This window comes from Ochotona curzoniae, unplaced genomic scaffold, assembly GCF_017591425.1.
Source record: "Ochotona curzoniae isolate NIBS_2020 unplaced genomic scaffold, NIBS_Ocur_1.0 contig_1274, whole genome shotgun sequence".
NCBI lineage: Eukaryota > Metazoa > Chordata > Mammalia > Lagomorpha > Ochotonidae > Ochotona > Ochotona curzoniae.
The window spans coordinates 32841394-32859800 of NW_024465023.1; the positions used below are offsets into that span (position 1 = coordinate 32841394).

Genomic DNA, 18407 nt, shown 5'->3' on the forward strand with positions numbered 1-18407 from the left:
ATATTTCAGTTTTGAAACATGAATACAAATAGTCATTTACAATATACTTCAACCTTCTGCCTTCAACTGCAGTGACGTTTTTATGCCATCTAAGTTGCGCAGAAATGAGGGTTTCTGCCTGCTGTCCTTCTAGTGCAAAATCTAGTCCTTTAAAATACACCCCATTCCAGCAAGGACTTCACATCTTCAGAGAAGCAACAAGGGCACTAATAAACACAGTGGCAAGGACTAGCTCCATTTTCAATCATGCAATGATGGAGCTTCAAGAATTTGCTCAGTAACTACTAAGAAAAGGAAAGCTATTTCTGCTTATAAAATCACTTAATGAAGACCCCACAAACCTATTGTTTTCCAAATGACTTTTGACTCTTCTAAAAATGCACACTGAGAGGAAAAAACTGCAAAACTCTTACAAGTCAGTCATCATTAAAGTCCTTCAGTCTGTCTTTGGATAGCTTACCAAAAAGTACTAACACTTGTTCCCTCCCCACCTTTAAAAAATTTGGGTATTTTGGCAGCTACGATGGAATCTTTGATTACATAATGTAGTTTTCAAATCTTTTTTCTGTCTTTTAAAAATTTCTTTGAAAGATTTCAAAGTGGATCAGTGGTGAGAACAGATTTGTCTATAGAGACATCATGTGTAGAAACTTCTAAGAAATTGCACATGACAAATGGCTGATTTTCAGTTTGGGATTGAATCTGATGCGTTAGTATGTCTGGTTCCCATGACCCCTCAGTTAGGGTCAAGCATGAAAATCTACTTCCTTGGCCCAGTACCCTCCCACCTGGGCACCTGGCATAGGGTAATTAGTAATCATTCTCATGTATTTTAGGCTCTGTGGAGGGGCATGCAGGGTAGTGACTAGGTTGTTTGCAACAGGTCTGATGAAATGCAGTGTTGGCACAGGCTGGAAAGGGGCAGAGGGAGTGGATTGGGGCTTTATGCTTGTTGGTTATCAAGGGAGAAAAGAGGACAAGGCCACATTTGTGCTGTGCCTCATGAAAGTGATGCTTAGCAGCTACCTGAAGCTTAAAGTTAGGTCATTTGTGTAGTGTCAGTCTCGTGTAGATGGTGGATATATTTCCTCTTAGAGTACAAGTCAAATATATCTTGTTTATACATGTCTATAAATATGTAGGAAATAGAGCATGGGAAGAGAGGGACTCTAGCATCAGCACATTATTTCTTAACTTGGAAAATTACTTTAGCAACTACCCAAAGGACAGAGTGAAGCTCTTTTTCTTTAAGTGCCAGTGAGCATACATAAAAATATACAAGCTACTAATTTCCTTTTTTCTTCAAAGATATAAGACAGTATCCTTCAAAATATCCTTCCTTGGAATAAGGTAATTAAAAAATAATGAACTTTCCAAGAACAACAATATTGCCGGTGGCATAGAAAAGCTATAGAACAAAGAATCTATCTCTCATGTTAGTTCAGAGGCCAAGCCAAGGCAAGATGCCCAATGAATAAGAGTTGCAACTGCCACAGGACTCTTTGACCATAGAGTTCATGACTTTGACAGCTGTATGCTGGTAGGCACAGATGGGGCCTCCCTTTCGGTGCTCTTTATTTTCTCTTCCTCAATTTCCATCTCCATCAACCCTAAGCAAACTTCTTTGGAGATATTTCCAATGACTTGTCCGGTAGCTGATCCTTGTCTTTCTGGTTAGCAAATGAGTGACCCTTGGAGGCCAGTTCTTCATGGGTAAGCACAGTGTACCAATCATATTACGGTTGTAAAGCTGAGTGCATGCAAAATGAGTCTTTTGTCAATTGTTCTGGATGGAACCTCAATGGCTAAATAAAGCTCATTTTATCCATGGAAAATCCCCTTTGCTCACTCAATTCCTGCTGCAGAAGTAGTAGGCCAAAAGCCTTGCTTAGGTCCTTTTGTACCTTAGTCATACCATCTGGAAATTCGAAGCATCTGGATATTGTCTCTTTCAGTTACAATGCTGTTCGATTGATTTTTGGTTCTTGCAAAAGTAACCTTCATAAAATGTCAGAAAACATCAGATTTGGGCAATCCATAAAGAGGAATTTGATAGAGAGATGGAAATCAGTGTCTCTAGTATTTACAATTAGAGATATTAGAACGATATGATTGAATCTGTGTATCACAGAAGATGAAAATCATTTCAAAAGAGATGTAAAGAGACTTTTGAAATGTAACATATTTAAAATGAGCAGTCATTTTTTTCCTCTTTAAAACAGCTAGAAGTAACCCTGTATATAAGCCAGATAACAAAGAAAACTAGAATCTACCCTATTCCAGAAGGGGACTCTGCAAGATTGAGTTTTGTCCAGCATTAACATGTCACCAATCTTAGGTTCCCCTATCCCACATTATTTAAAGAAGTTGTTTTGCAAGATTGTCTATTAATATCAACACTGAAATCAAGGAAGGAAATCCATGTGGATATATCATGTCACTCAGAAGCTGTCTTCTCAATGAGTAGAGTGATACAACTGAAAACAGGCAGCTTGGAGATCACCCCTGATTTCTTAAGCTTAACAGGTGAAGTTAAGAACTCTGTGGAGAAGTTGTGGCCAAAAAAACAACAGGTGGACATTCCTCTTCACGCTTGAGGTCCAGGATCAAAATCAACAGTATAGAGGATGACATGAAATCAGTGTCCTGGGAGCATACCCTGTGCTTACAGGACACAGCCTACTGAAGTCACACCAACCAGCTGTTTTCAAAGGAAGCCTCAAGTTGTTCAACCTGTTTCTGATGGATATGCAGCAACAACGGTAGGGGATCTGAATACTGCCAATGTCAGAGCCCAGGTGCAGAGGACGACAATAAGTAGCCTCACCAGATGATTCCCATCAGGCTTTAGGTTTTTCCTCTAAAGACTATATTAGGCAGCGTCTCCTGTTGGTTCTTTTGTCTCGTGGCTTTTACATGTGAATATGCTGGGTGCCAAGTACAGCATTTGCAGGGTTTCTTCTTCTGATGTCTTTGTTCTTCCATAATCACTGAGGCTTTTTTTTTTCTTTAATCCTGATCTGACCCCATTAGCTCCTCTGAAGAAGGAAATGGACATTTGTCTACTTGGTGGGAGAGTATCATCTCTGGGGGACAAGGGCAAGTCGCTCACTTGTCCTATCATCCTGATACCATCTTCCCAGTTTTCCTAAAGGCTCCAGCAATCCAACACTTTGTGTGGAAGTTTTGAGAATACAGCAATTACAGAGAGATATCAGTGCTGGTGATCTGATGGACTTATTGGTGGCAGCGGCAATGGTGGTGGGTCTCTTTGCAAAGAGTCTGTAGGCAAACCCAAGGATGGGAATAAGCTTCACTACCATGATGGAAATGCAATGTGGTGATGTTAAGTTCCACAAGGACATTTGGGGACCTCAGAGCGAGCTTGTGACTTCATGAAGTCTAGCAGAAAAATTCATTCAATCATTTTTTAAAGAAGTGGGAATGAATGGCATTTGTGAGACATCAATATCATAGGCAGAAGAACAGTTAAGCCATCACTTATTCTTGCTTTGACTCCATCAGCAGCTGCCTCCCTGGTTCACATATGGGAAATCAGACCTTGGTCCGAATGGACCCTTAAAGGGGCAGATCTCTCCCCTTCTCAGTGATCTTCAGTGGAAGTGGCCAAGTTTTGGCTAAAGATGACATTCAATGAAAAGTTCTTAAAAACCATCAAAGTCAATTTGAGGATGGAGGCAGCAGGTGATCTGCAGAGGCATTCACATGTAGGCAAGTTTTTAAACAAGAAGTATATCTGTAAGACAATGAATTTCACTCAAGGACCAAGGCTGTGGGCAGTTAATAGTGATCTGTCTGCCCTTCCTTGTCCTCTCTTATCTCTGTCACTCCCCTTCCAAATTGGTTCTGAAAACACCTTACCCTCTAATGGCAAGAGCCATTGGCACAAATGAAGTCTCCCAGGGAGGGGGTGGAAAAACAAAAGCACTCACTCCCCTTGGGCCTGTCATCTTCACCTTCTTCCTCACTGGGGATTTCTAATTCTTTATTACCTTGTACTATAGGAGAAGAAATTCTAGCAAGAGGTTGTTTTCTTTTTTTGTGTGTGTGTGATTTTTGTCTTTTGCCATTTTTTGTTTGTTTTTGTTTACTTTTTCTCCCAGATGATCTTAGCTCTAAAGTTTCCACGGGATAGGTAAGTAAATGTTTGTGTGGCTGGCACAGAGCACAGTGCTATAAACAAGCAGAACTTGAAACTGAGCCACATGGGGATCATCGCAGATTTAAAGAAATACAACACCATTCAAAACACAGATAGTAGAAGCCACAGCAGGAATCTGCAGATGCCATGGGAGGGCAGCTAGAAAGGGAAGAGGCAAAGAAGAGGAGGGAAAGAGAGGGAAAGGGGCAGCAAATAGAACTCAGGAACAGGATTATGACAGACTGTGCATCAGTAGAGGAAATTCCCGCAAGGCACTGCAGAATAGTGCAGAATTGTAACAGGCAGAAGACATCTGAACAGAGGAGTTGGATGGAATAGGGAAATGGACACTTCAAAAGCTTCACTGTGTGTGGAAATAGATGGGCTTGACTTTCCCAGAAAGAATCTTGGGCACTTGCACAGAGATGATCTCTGCCATCATTTCTGGAAAGTCTACGCTCACCATGTGGGACTTGATAAGCAGGTCAAAAGTGAACTGGTGCAGCTCTCTTGCAATCTGCAGGGGGCAATAAGAGAGACAGGAAAAACAGGGTTGACAAGAAGTTGGCTTCTGTCAGACTCTTCCCTCGCCCCACCCTTTATCTCTGTATTTCACTTTTTTTTTGTCCCCTTCCATGTCCTTGATCTTCCCATAAGGCTGAGTGTGTCTATGTGTGAGTGAGAGGGATAAAGAGAGTGAGAAATGGTCTTCAGGGAATCCTTGAGAGCTCCCAAGAGATTTCTTACATCATTGTGAGCTTTCAGTTCAGGCTTGAGTATTTTTCTTCCACACATACACATTCACTCACTCACTCACTCACTCACTCACTCACTCACTCATTTTTACTGCACACATAGGCAAGCTCACATGCACATGACTTAAGAAAGTGAAAAACATTGTGAGTTGTTTTGTCTGCCTGGAGTACTCACCTACTCTAAGCCCTTTGGTTGAATCTCAACTGTTCTGTTTTCAACTCCTACACCTGTTTCATAACTTCTAGCTAGGACATTGTGACCTATGTTCCCTTCTTCTCTATTGCGTTTTTTTTTCCGCTGAAATTCAAAGTCAAAGAGGGGGAGAAGCACCTCCTAACAGGTGGTGCCAAACCCAAGAGGGACATATCATCAAGTAGTTCTATCACGCTATTCTCCTTGATCAAGCACCCTCCATCATTTGCTTACAGGCTGCACAGAGTCCAGGAGCTTGGTGAGCTGGTAGAAGCGCCTTGAGCAGGATGTGGGATTTTTTCTTTTGCATGCAATGATACGATCGAGTTCCTTGATGTAGTTCATTCGAAGTTCATCAAAGAATTTTTGATTTTTCAGCCCATCCACTGGAACTGATGTGGGATGAAGACAGAATGGGGAGGGGAAGCATGCCCACGAAGGAACATTAGACAAAGCACCAAATTTTCTGACCACAAACTTGACCCCCACCCCCACAGGGAGGGAACCGTCTACTTGGTTTCCTATCAGCTGAATCAAGTATGTGTGGGGACTTCAGGTCTGTCAGGGAGATCTCAGAGAAAATTATAGCTGGATCCAATAGGAAAAGAGTCAAGCAACCACAATGAAATGACTGTTTTTCTACTCTTCTCATATGCCCGTTTGTTAGGATAGAATGTCTTGCTTCCTTAACAGTCCACTTCCGATTTCAAATTTTGCCTTCTTTCTCCTTTGTAGAGGCAAAGACAGTATTGTAAAGAAGACAGACATTAAGGAAATTTTCCTTGGCTTTCAAACAAACCCTTCTGAGTGTCTCATATAGACTTTCTTCTGTTGGCAAAAGAGGAAATGACTTCCAAGAGGCAGTCTTGCCTGCTGTGCTGTCCTGCCAGCAAGGAATACAAGGCCAATGCAAAAAGTTCATGAACAAATGCAATTAAAAGTTAAGTTTACTTTGGTGCAACAAATTGGAATTCATGCATAGTTTTTTCATAATGTACAGTTCCCATGAACTTTTTGAAGATTTCTTACAGGAAGTGGCCCAGGCCCATTTCCACAGCAGACGCTGTAGAAATACTCAATTAGTTGCTACAACCACATCAGGAGGTCTGATCCCAAGGTGAAGTTAAGGAACTGCTGGAAGATGAGAACTCTAGTAAATAAACTGGTCTCTATCCACAAAATTGGTCCTTGGTAGGACACAGGATGCTCATGGAGAGAGGAGGGTATTGGAGAAAAAAGAATGGAAATGTCCAGGAACTGATTTCTCTCTGATAACTGTTTAATGGTAAAAAAAAAAAAATGGCCACCTCTGAATCTCCACACTCTCAAGGGCATTCCCTGTACCTCCAAGCACTTACTAATGCTGAAGAGCAGCAATGCTTTCATGCACAGGAATTCCTGGGGAGTTATTTGGAGCCATCCAAACTCTTGTGAGAGATGTCTCATTCGGACACACTGGCTGTACATCCGGGACTTGTGCATGCGGTACCTGGGGAGAAGATATGGAAGGGAAGAGGAATGAGAAAAGGCTTTTAGCAAGTCCTTATCTATCATTGTGTTCCTTCCCCAATGTTCACCAAGAAGAGCTTGTTTCTCCTATCGATGCATCAGTACAAGGAATAATGTTCTTTTCTCCTTCAAATTCTGACACCTTGATAACTGCTCATCTTCCCTGGGTGTGATAGGTTAATGTATGAAAATTCCAGACCTTCTTCTATCTTTGGTTTCCTTCTACCTTCTGCCCAAGCCAGGGACAGAAAGCAGAAGCAAATGGACACAATGGGGCCAACACATGGTCTCTATAACTCCAGTTCTAGCAATGTCAGAGCCAGAACCTGTAACCCAGGTAACCCAACTTGGGAGATTTCTAGAGAGGACTCAGAAATCGTTTCTTAACACCGGGACATCAAGATTTGCAAGGGATCACAGGCGTTCAGCCTGTCAGCCCCTACTCCATCTCCACTTGCCTCTTGGTTTAAATGCTATTTCTTATTCTAGAAATTGAGTCATTACTTTAAAAACTTCCAGCAACGTGGTTTCCACAATATTAATTTAAAATGAGGTTCCATTTCTGAGTCTGCCAAGGAGTATTGCTTGTCTGATTTCAATGTTCCTGCTGAAGGGGAACCAACTCCCTCATACACTGACTGTTCCTTGCCCCACTTTGGGAATCTGTAAACATATGTGAGATGCTTTCATTATAGTGAGTTGTAAACAGATCATCACATTATCACCTATCAGTTATGTGGGGAAATGTACAAGGCTTGGAAAATTTTTTCAGAGGAGAGCAACCTCTGTCTGTGATTGGCTATGGCATGATTTTCAAAGCAGACACAGAATATTCTTGGTAGTAGGCTTTCTGAGTTTTAGCACATCAGAGATTGAGCTTGTGTATGTTTCAGACAGAAAGTGAACTTGTATAAGTGAAAGGAAATTTGACACCCACTAAAGTGGTAAGGACAAGAACTTCCCAGACGGATCCTAAAGGCTGAGCTTTGATTTTTGTTCCAAAAGTCATTAGCCTGGTACATAGGCTGACTAGGTCCGCTCTTGCCTTGTGGAAGCTAAGCAATCTATCTTAAAGACATTTTGGATCCCCCGGAGAAAGAGGAATAGAGAGAGCATAAGACTATTCAGTTTAGGTTGAAGGCAAAATGAAAAACAATTGACCAAAACACTGTTGTTCCAAGCTCTTTCATGATGGTGGACTTTTCAAGTCTTGCTTTCATTTACTTGAAGGTATAAGGGGGATGGGAGGTGGAGAGAGAGAGAGAGAGAGAGAGAAAGAGAATATCTTTTATCTTCTGGTTTACTTCTGGAAAGCCCCAAAACAGACAGGACAGGACTGGTCAGGCCAAAGGCAGCATTTTAAGACCTTCCCCAGAAGATGGCATGCAGACTCTGGAGGTCTGGAAACCACAAAAGGATCTGTGCCAAAAGCTCAATGATTATTTTTAGTTTCTAGTTGGCAGGGCTGGAAGGGTTGAGAGAGGGCAGGTGGGGACAATCACTCTCTCTTACATGGCACTGCTGTACTGTAATGAACCAATGCCTGCGGATTATATTTTAATGCTTTTTTCAGAGCTAGAGGGATGAAGGCGAGGAAAGTTCAATTCCTGTTCTGATTATAAGGTGTCCCCATTGTGAGACTAACTGAAGGACCTAGAGAAGATTTTCTTGATTAGTATCATTCACAATGTCATTGACAGTGATCTCAAAAGTAGCTGAAGAAAAGATTATCTCTATTAGGAAAAGAGAGAACCATAAAACAATTTCTTTTTCTAAAAAAAAAAAGAGCAGTATTTATTTTTAATGAAAAGACAGATACATGAATAGAATAAGAGACAATGAGAAAGCTCTTCCATCTGCTGGTTCACTCCCCAAGTGGCTGCAACAGCTGGAGCTGAGCCAATCCGAAGCCAGGAGCCAGGAGCTTCTTCTGGGTCTTCCACATCGGCTCAGGATTCCAAGACATTGGGCCATCCTCTTGTGCCTTCCCAGCCTATAAGCAGGGAGCTGGATGGGAAGTGGAGCTGCTGAGACATGAACTGGCCCATATATGAGATGCTGGTGCTTGCAGATGGAGGATTAGCCAGTTGAACCACTGTGCTGGGCCAAAAATTTCTTTGTTTTTAATTTCTTGGTTTCCATAGGCCAGATAGTCCATATCCATTGGTTTTCATTTAGCTATCATAATTAAGCTCTCATAATCCAATGTTCTATTTTTATTGACAGCTGAAAAATGGAGGCTCAAAGAAATTAAAGTTTTTGTTCAAAGATGATGATGGAGGCAGTGCTAGAACTGAGATTTTTTTTTTAAAAAAAAAGATTTAGTTATTTTTGTTGGATAGGCAGATGTACAGAGAGGAGGAGAGACAGAGAGGAAGATCCCCTGTTCTATGATTCACTCCCCAAGTGACTGCAATGGCCAGTGCTGCGCTGATCCAAAGCCAGGAGCCTGGACCTTTCTACGTGTCTCCCATGCAAGTGCAAGGTCCCAAGGCTTTGGGCTGTACTTGACTGCTTTCTGAGGCTGCAAGCAGGGAGCTGGATGGGAAGTGGAGCTGTTAGGATTAGAACCGGCACCCATATGGGATCCCGGAGCATTCAAGGTAAGGACCCTAAACGTTAGGCTATCACGCTGAGCCCAGAACTGAGATTTTGTTGGACAAACACATAATTCCAAAATGTGTGTCCTCTGCAAAATTCATGAAGAATAAATAAAGCTGACAAAATACAGGTATTAATTAAATCTTATTAAGGCAAAGGAAATGACAGTGCCAAAGTACATTGCTAGAGATTAGCACAGGTGTTAATGAGTTAGGAGAAGTACAGGATGATATAATCACTGCTTTTCTCCATTTATGATCATCATGAATGAGGAATAGAGCAGGGTACAACAATGACATGATTTTTAAAAATATATTCTTTTAAAATAATTTTTGTAAGTAATAGAGAGGGAGTGAAGAATAGAGAGAGAAGGAAAGGGAAGGATTGAGGGAGAGGAGAGAGAGAGAATGAATTTTCCACACAGTGTTCTACTTTCCAAATGCCTACAGCAGTTGGGACTGGGACAGGCCAAAGGTAGAAGCCAGAGAGTCAATTCAGATCTGTTCTACAAGTAGCAGGAACCATCTAGATGATGGGGGATAATTTTTGCTACCATCCAGGAGCATTAGTAGGAATGTGGGTTGTAAGCAGAGAAGCAGGGGCTGGAACCAGCACTTCCATATGTGCTATTTGTGTCCCATGAGGTAGATTAACTTGCTAAATCATAGTTCCTGCTCAGGACATACTTTGAATCTTGTCTCCAACATGTACTAGCTGTGTGACCTTGAGTGAGTCATGTCATTTTGCTGAGTCTGAATTTTCCCATCCACAAAAAGGTATCTATAAAAAGGAGATATCGGGTTACCATCAGGAGTTAACTGAGATAGGATTTAGAAAGTATTTAAACTATCTAGCATAGCCCTGGCATAGCACAGTTGTGGAACAAATGGTGACTGACAGTTTCAAAGGATCAAGGGAACGTTAGCTTTCAAAACCAGAATCTCTGATTCTTCCACATGTTTCACAAAGTGAAGAGGAGGAATTTTTCCTAAGTTTCTGAGATGAACTAAAAATCATGTCAGAAGCACAACCAAAAAAGTAAAGACTGGTTCTTGGGTGGGAACAATACTCCCCTTGCTTCCCAGCAATTGACCTCCTAGCCAGGTCTAAGCATCTCAGACGGAACTGGCCGAATGGGGCTTCCACTCTTTCCTGGAGCAAGTCAAGTGATTTTAAATCCCACTGTTACCCCATCAGCATCACAACCAAGCAGTTCTATTTATGTGAGGTTTGGGCCCAGAGCACTTACTCATTGAAAACCAGGTCAGGAGCAAAGTAGAGCATCCTGGAGTTGACGTTGGTGAAGGATCGCCAGCCCATGGCAAACACCATGAGTCCCATCCAGGAGTACTGGATGACTGCCATCTGGTCATCCACATGCAAGTTACGGAAGCCTGGTGAAGGGAGAGAGGCAGTGGTCAGTCTGGTATTGACGAGCTGTGACAAGTGTGGGCCTCTGCGTGGGCGGAGCCTTGGAAACCGTCATTTTCTGAGGGGGTAGAAGTAGATAGCAAAGAATGTAGCATATTTCTAGCTTTCCCTACTTCATCGAGCTGCTTAATAGAGATGATGATGAGAGAAAAAGAAGAAAGAGAAATTTCAGTTGGAAAAAAAATAATCTAGCACTTGCTGCTTTCTGGGACTGAACTCTTCCTACGTATTTTACATGTGTTATCTCATTTAATTTGCATGATAAATGAATAGAGCAGGTACTGTTGCAAACCCCACTGTGTGAAAAATGAGTCATTGAGGGGAGATTAAGGAACATGTCCAATGGACATTGGCTTGTGATTAGCAAACAAAATTCCAAAGTCAAAGAAGTCTAGACTCCAAAGCCCATGCTGTCCATCATCATGCATTCTGAAGATGCAGTAAGTCACACTGAGCAGCTCTTGTCACTTTACAAAGCTCTTCTCCAAGTGCTACTTGATTTGATTCTTTTAACAACCCTGGGGAAGGGATACTTTTCAGCAGATGTGGGGGGTTGCTTTGACGGCCACTGTCTTCTCCACGGCACTTCTGGGTTCCCTCTGTCCCTCTCTTTTCTTTGGTCATCTTTCTTCACTACAAAATCTTTCCATTCTTCCACTAAATGTTACCCGTCTTGTTTTCCTACTCCATTGTCATGACTGTTCAACAACAGACCCTTCACAACTTTGCTACTTAGACTAACTTCTGGCCACTGGCCTTCTCATGATTCCAGTCCCAGTCATTCTGTAAAGCTTACAATTTGCTGAACTGGCCCTTCCTTCACATGCCTGTGTAACTGAATTATTCCTGTACAAGCAATTGCCTTTTCCTAGAATGTATCCTCCCTCCCCAGGTTTTCCATCTGACAAACAGCCACCTAGAAATCGCCAATCAAATACTACCTCCTCTATGAAGCCTTTCCTGAGACATAGAAGCAGAAACCTTGATGATGATTTTTCTTCTTGCACTTTGTGTAGTAACACAATTATAGTGTTCATTTTACAGTCCTGGATTTGACTTCTATACATGTCTGTCTCTCCTACAAGCTTAAAGCTTCTGGAAGAGCTTCACTGTATCATTTTGCTCGACTTTGCCTCTTTAGAACAGTCTAGGCATTCAAGTGAGCACTGGAAAAACATCCCTTCAACACATGAGTTACGGGTGCCTTTTTTCTGTTTTTGCAAAATGGAAATTAGATAATTTTGAAATTACTTCTCTTGAGCTCAGAAAAAGGCTTTCACAGGCTACCTCCACAATAACACACAGATTGAACAGACAGGGCCACATATTCCTGGAGGGTTCTAAACAATGGGCATTTAAAAATACAAAAGCCTGATCTAAGAGTTCAACTGCAGCAGCAGTACTCTTCTCTTTCTCACAATAAATCTGGAGTTATATCAAATTTTATCATGTTATGCCTCATTAGAAGCACTTGTTCAAATTCACATCAAGCCTATTACTTTCCTATTGACTTCAGTTAACTCTCACAACAGCCTCAAAGGAACTAACTTACTAACAAGGAACCTGAGAGCCAGAGAAGTTACCTGTCCAGCTTGAGATCCACCTAGTCTACCTGTGGCTGAACCGGGACAAGAATCCAGGTGTTCTGATTCCTTTTCCCAGTGCTTTGTTCATCCCACTCCTGGAGGTCGCAGTTCAGGAGCTACCAAGTTTACCAGCACTCTTCTACCATATGCTTAAGTCTGAAGGTCTGGATAGTATAATCCAGACACATTGTTCTGCATCACCAGTCCCTACCCACTCACACGCCCACACTGCCCCTTTCTTTGCTTTTAGAATCCAAGTCTCCCAGCCATCAGAAATTCTGGAGTTCCCCATTAAGAACCTGCACTCCTAACCACCCAACCTTAGCCCACCCCAACTTCCAGTGTAGTGATAATGCTGATTGACGAATTAGAGACTCAGATCTCATATTATTTCCTGCCTTGAGCCCTTCTGTACCACAGAATGTGTGCAGATGACCTTCCTTATTGGAAATAAGCATCAGAGTCTAAGTATCTTTTGGAGAAGGGATGTGGGAGCTTAAATCCTGCAGTTCTGAGATGGGAGGCAGTAGGGAGCAAGGCATATCTGGCTGGTGAGCCTTGGCTTGCAGTGGATGTGTAATTGTGAGGCTACATGGAGGAATGAGGCTTAAACTGTACAACCATCAAGGCAACCGTCCATACTGATGCTTCTTTTCCCTCCCTGAGGTGTCAGAGAACTAACAAAGATGAGACAAATTGTGGAGCTTAGTTTGGCTCTAATAATAGTCATTAGTGAGGGCTGCTCAGCCCTCAAGCCTAATGATTGTGCAGCTAGCAGCAACATGGACAACTAATTTTTCTAAAAGTCCAATATCATTAAAATATTCTGCTTTGCAATGCCCACACTCTGGAGGAGTCTGCACAGATAGTGTGGCCACAAAGGGACGACTCGAGGAAACAAAAATAAATCTCAGGTCTTAGGTATGCAGCCACTCAACACCTACTTGCCACTCTGTTTAGAGAGAAAGGCAACATTCTCAGGTTTTGAAATACACCAATCAGTTTGGGAAGCAGAGGCAGTTTCTTTCAGACTCTCATTAATTTCTCATTAGTATCCAATTCACATCACATCTTACAGTCTGCAGTGGAAATTTATAGTCTTGTGTTTAGTCTGAGAAAACAGGCTCAAAGAAAAGAAAGTTTAGAAATTTTTGCTTCACTAGTGAACTTGTCAGCCAAGGTCTTGAATGAAGACAATTCAACCTTGGGGTCCACGCATGAGCTTCCAAACAAGGTTAGTTTATCTCAAAGTGAACACAGTGAAAGCAGCTACTTAATGTTCTAGTATCACAATGATAAGCTACCATTTATAAAGCACCAATTCCTCTCATTGTAGGCACTATATTAGGTATATCAGCAACTACTATTAGGTACTCTTCAAAAATAATATCTGTTACAACAGTTTTCGAAGTAGCAATTGTTCTACCACCTCTTCAAATGAGGAAAGAGAAGGAAAAACAAACCAATAAAAAATGTGACTTGTTTCAAGTTCACAACAAGTGCAAGCTAGGATTCAAATAAGATAATCTGACTTTAAATATACTGTGTATACACAATTTATACAATCATCCCTAATTGAGAGTTAGAATTTGCTAACACACTAGGTGCATTAGTGGAAAATTACCAATACCATTATAATTTCAGAAAGTTTACAATAAAATTTATCTGACTATGATCAGCAGGGTGCCTCATACTGGATAGGAACTAAATCTCATTGTTTCAGTCAGTGATTATAGTTAATATAACAGCTCTCAGAAAGGTGGCAATCAGCCTTTTTTTTTTTTTTGAATAAGTAAAAGTCAGAGAACATCTGCTCTGGCAAGGTAGATGGTGAGTTGGGTCATGGAAAGCCAGGGATCCAAAATCATACTAATTCTGCCGCAGTCATTTGTACTAGGTTGCTATCACGATCACTCAACTGGAAATCAGAGATTTTGAGCTGAAGTACTGGTTTGATTTATTAAATGACGAATGGAGCAAGTTAGTTAACTTAAGTCTTGGCATGTGAAATGGAAATGGTAGTTCCTGTGGTTCATAGGGCTGCTGTGAGGTTAAAATGGGATAATATATAAGAAAAGGCTCTGTGTCCTATAAGAATGAGAAATGCTAAGCATTTAAAACTGCTTGTGAAAATGAACTTGGGATATCTTTCAAACACATGACCTTAAAGCACCCAGCTGAGTAAGTGATAAGAATTAAAGCATTTTTTTTCCTTCCTGTGTAGACATTGTTTTATCATAGTGCATATCCAGCATGAGTCATTAGGCCTTCTTTCCAGTGATACCACTGGGTAATCACTCAGGTTCCTCTAGTGTGAAAGGGTTAGCAACACTCTAGTGGCTGCAACTGGATCTTGTGAGTTGAAAACAGGGGCTTCATGGCCGTCCAACAGGCAAAGTCTTCAAAAGTAACAAATCCAAGTGGCCTTTAACGAGTGATTCAGGGCTGCTGAATCACTGGGTTGCTAGAGATACAGGTAGTCTGGAAGGAACAGGAGAGGTTAGAACTAGCAGGGGCTCCGGACCCAAGTTTTGGCCTAGCTGTATTCCGATCATGCCATTTCTCAAGAGCCTCAGCAACTGTCTGTAAAATAGGTGAAAGAATCTCTATTTTGTAGGATTCTCATGAGGATCAAATTTTGCAATACATGCAAAAGTGCTCTGTTTACTATAAATCTCTACCTGGATGGCAGTTATTATTAGAAGGCAGGTGAATCATTGATTTCACAAGAGGTTAGACTGTTCATATTTCAAAAGAATGTTTGAATAATTAAGCCCAGGGTTAAAAGAGCTTCTGACAAGCACATGCTTCACTGATTTTCAAACTGCGTTCTCTGGAGCCCCAAAGGTTCTTCAGAATTGACCTGGGCCTTCCCTGGGAATAGAGAAGGAAAGCCTGGACTGATGAGGTTGAGGCCACATATTTTGGTTTTAAATCTGAAAAACTCCACCTTTACATGTGCATAATGCTTGTATGGAATGAAGAATTTAGCTAATGAGGCAAGTTCGTGAATCGTCATGAACCCTTGAATAGAGGATCTCTGAGGTTTCTTAAGCTGTAATATTTTAATAATCAGTCTTGGATGACCTACTGAGGAAGTTGACTTCATTATCAGTAGAGGTATCAAAGTAGCAGATAAACATTGGGTAATTCTTGCACTCTCTCTCTCTGATTGTGATTCCTTACATAGTTTAAAGGTCACTAATCTTTCCATTCAAGCTCTGGGAGCACATATGTGTGCCAGTTCCTGTCTCTGGCTGCTCCACTTCCTATCTAGTTCCCTGTTTGTATCCTGGGAAGGCAGCAGAGGATGGCCGAAAGCCTTGGGACCCTGTAACCATGTGAGAGACCCAGAAGAAGCTCCTAGTGCCTTGCTTCGAAAGGCTCAGCTGTGGCTGTTGTGGCTATTTGGGGAATGAACCAAAAGATCTATCTGTAAATCTGCCTTTCTCTTTCCAGTAAAGTAAATATATTTTTTAAAAGCACTAATGGTTCCTTGAAGCAAATATGTAAGCTATTAATTAGTTCAAATCACTCTTTACACATTATTTAGACAGAAAAACTGCTATCCACAACAAGAAGAGATCACACAGATCTATCATCAGAGCTCAAACTAGAAATGAAGTGTTCTAACTTCCAACTCTATGTCTTTCCACCCTATCAGAGAATAAGAATACCCAGGGTCAAAATCCTTATGGTGACACTGAAATCAGAATGTTAATTAGGCTTGCTCTTATATTGAGGTGAGGGTATGTGTACTTGCATGGAGGGGTATCCTGAACCATAATTGGGGTATCTATGTGATTTGTGGTTATGGGAATTTGTTGATCATGACATCATGAAATCATGAATGCTGTACATCTATGTGAGCTCTACAGGACACTTTAAGGTGCTGCCTTCCTACTTGACTTCTGACACTCTATTCTTATGTTTATGAAAGATTTATTTATTTGTATTGGAAAGGCAGATTTACAGAGAAAAGGAGAGACAGAGAGAAAGATCTTCTGTCTGCTGGTGCAGGGTCCTAAGGCCACAGACAAGGAGCTGGATGGGAAGTGGAGCAACCAGGACACAAACTGGAACAAACTGGAAAGTACTAGATATATTGACTAGCTCTAGGGACATCCTTTAATGAGACCTCATTATCCCATACCATCAATATCCTTTTCCTTACCAGGCAGGGCCTTGGCCCACTTGACCACATGGACTAGCTGTCTTTCACCCAGTTCATTGAGGCTAGACAGCAAGGCAGCAAAGGAGTCTGGCTGATTGTTGTCATGTCCAGCGCACACTACACCTGGCTCAATGGCTTCCAAGACATTGAGAAAAATGGGTTGACACTCATAGCCTTCAATGTGCGATACTGTCAGCTTGTGAGTTGTTTCCTCAGTAGGGCTGCTGGCGTTTGAAGACTCTCCTTCTTCTTGTAGTTTCAGATTTCCAAGTTTCTTCAACTTCCGAGCTATTTGAAGGAAAAAAAAATTGAATTTATCATCAGTGGGACCAAAACACACAGGACAGCTGTTCTTTTAAAAAGTTGTCTGAGCTAAGGAAGTAAGGATGATAAGTCTCACTTGTCACAGGTTGTAAATGCCTTTAGCAAAAATGTTCAGCACTGGTTTAAATGAAAATTAATTCATGATCTCAAATTGAAGAAATGCCTGAATGTCTCGTGCTCTGTTCTTTTTCCATAAAATGGGAAACATATTAGGGGTTATTCATTACAAGTGATAAAATTATATTAATTAAAATAAGTAGCTCAAATCTTAAAAACTATTCTCCCCACATACTCATACAATTTAGAAGTCCTTTGGCATTGTACTGTTTCCAAAGAATTAATATTGACAAAAATATAAATATTTCAAATGATCATAACTCTGAGGACTACATAGGCAGTTGTACCACAGTAGACCATAAATCACTTATTCCAATCTCCTGAAATAATAATAATAATAACATTACAAAAGAGAGGTTGATTGTGCAACTGAAATGGAGAACTACAGCAAACGCTATTGCTCATTTGTTCTGGGATATGAAAAGAAAATATACGTTTTTGAAACCAACTTTCAGTTCTAATTAGAAAAATAAATCTTTCAGGGCAAATATAAATCATGGTGTCTTTGAATATATTGATGCAGTAAATGATCACTTGTTTGAATTAACATCCAAGGTAAGAAAGAGGAAATGATCGGGTTGGTAGTGTAATAGGAGCGAATAACTTTGGGAGAAAATTACAAATAAATCTGCAAACTAATTCTGAGCGAAAGATGAACTCCCCCACCAACTATTTCTGCAGGCATTGTGTGCAGCTAGTAATGGGAGATATGCATACCCACTGCCAACTCCCATCTCCCACCAAGTGCATAGGCTAGAAGGTGTGGTGTAGGCCGAGCCCATTGTCTTCCAGAGCTACAAGTCTTCCTTCCCCGCCCCTATTATCTTTGCATCTTGTGAACTCACTGCTAACACAGATTCTCATACAGAGCTCCACAGACTGGTGGTACATATAGAATGCATTCTCCTTTTACAGTTCCTATAGGCAGACTCTATTTTTAAAACACTGTCATTTTCCAGCCTGGAGCTAAGGAATTTTCAGACCATGTAGTCACTTTTCTAGCCCAGAAGATGAGAGATTTAATTAGACATATGCCTGAGGTAACTAAAAGAAGTAAAGTTAGCTTCATGAACCTCTAAGTATTTCATTTCACGAATACACATGACTTAATTCCACAGTGAATTAAATGTATATTTAGCAGTATTTCTTTTCCGCAGTTTCCAAATGAGTAAACTAACAGAACATAATTACAAGAGGAAAACAATAATATTAATTTATTCTGCTGACTAAAAAGTCAATTTTCTTTGTATGATATCATTTTGCCTCTCTAAGGAATCTGAGGTCCTAACTGCTCCTTCTGGTCCAAAGGCAGAGTTGAGTAGTGGGACAACGGCTGTATCCTCCCTTCTTCCTATTGGTATCATTGATTGTGCATTTTTCTTACTAGCATCACATGCAAAAAGGAACAAACAAAATGCTATGAGAAGTCCCCAGTCATCTGCTCTAACAGAAACACACCTGTGGCACCACAGTGGCTTAAATATACACCACATGCTAAAACAAGAATTTTTTTTAGGAATTATCTTATGAAGGGATTTCTGATTTTAATAGCTTC

At 41.0% G+C, this 18407-nt stretch overlaps 1 protein-coding gene across 1 annotated transcript in view; it reads right to left on the reverse strand.

Moving 5' to 3' along the window:
• Positions 1–255: 255 nt before the first annotated feature.
• The window catches only part of AR (androgen receptor), a 159918-nt gene continuing 141766 nt past the window's right edge, over positions 256–18407 (reverse strand). The window contains exons 4-8 of the mRNA XM_041000969.1: positions 16412–16699; positions 10470–10614; positions 6469–6599; positions 5345–5502; positions 256–4679 (exon numbers count right to left, since the gene is read on the reverse strand). Coding sequence (XP_040856903.1) covers positions 4524–4679; positions 5345–5502; positions 6469–6599; positions 10470–10614; positions 16412–16699 — 878 coding nt within the window. The 3' untranslated portion in view covers positions 256–4523. The remainder of the gene's footprint in view (positions 4680–5344; positions 5503–6468; positions 6600–10469; positions 10615–16411; positions 16700–18407) is intronic.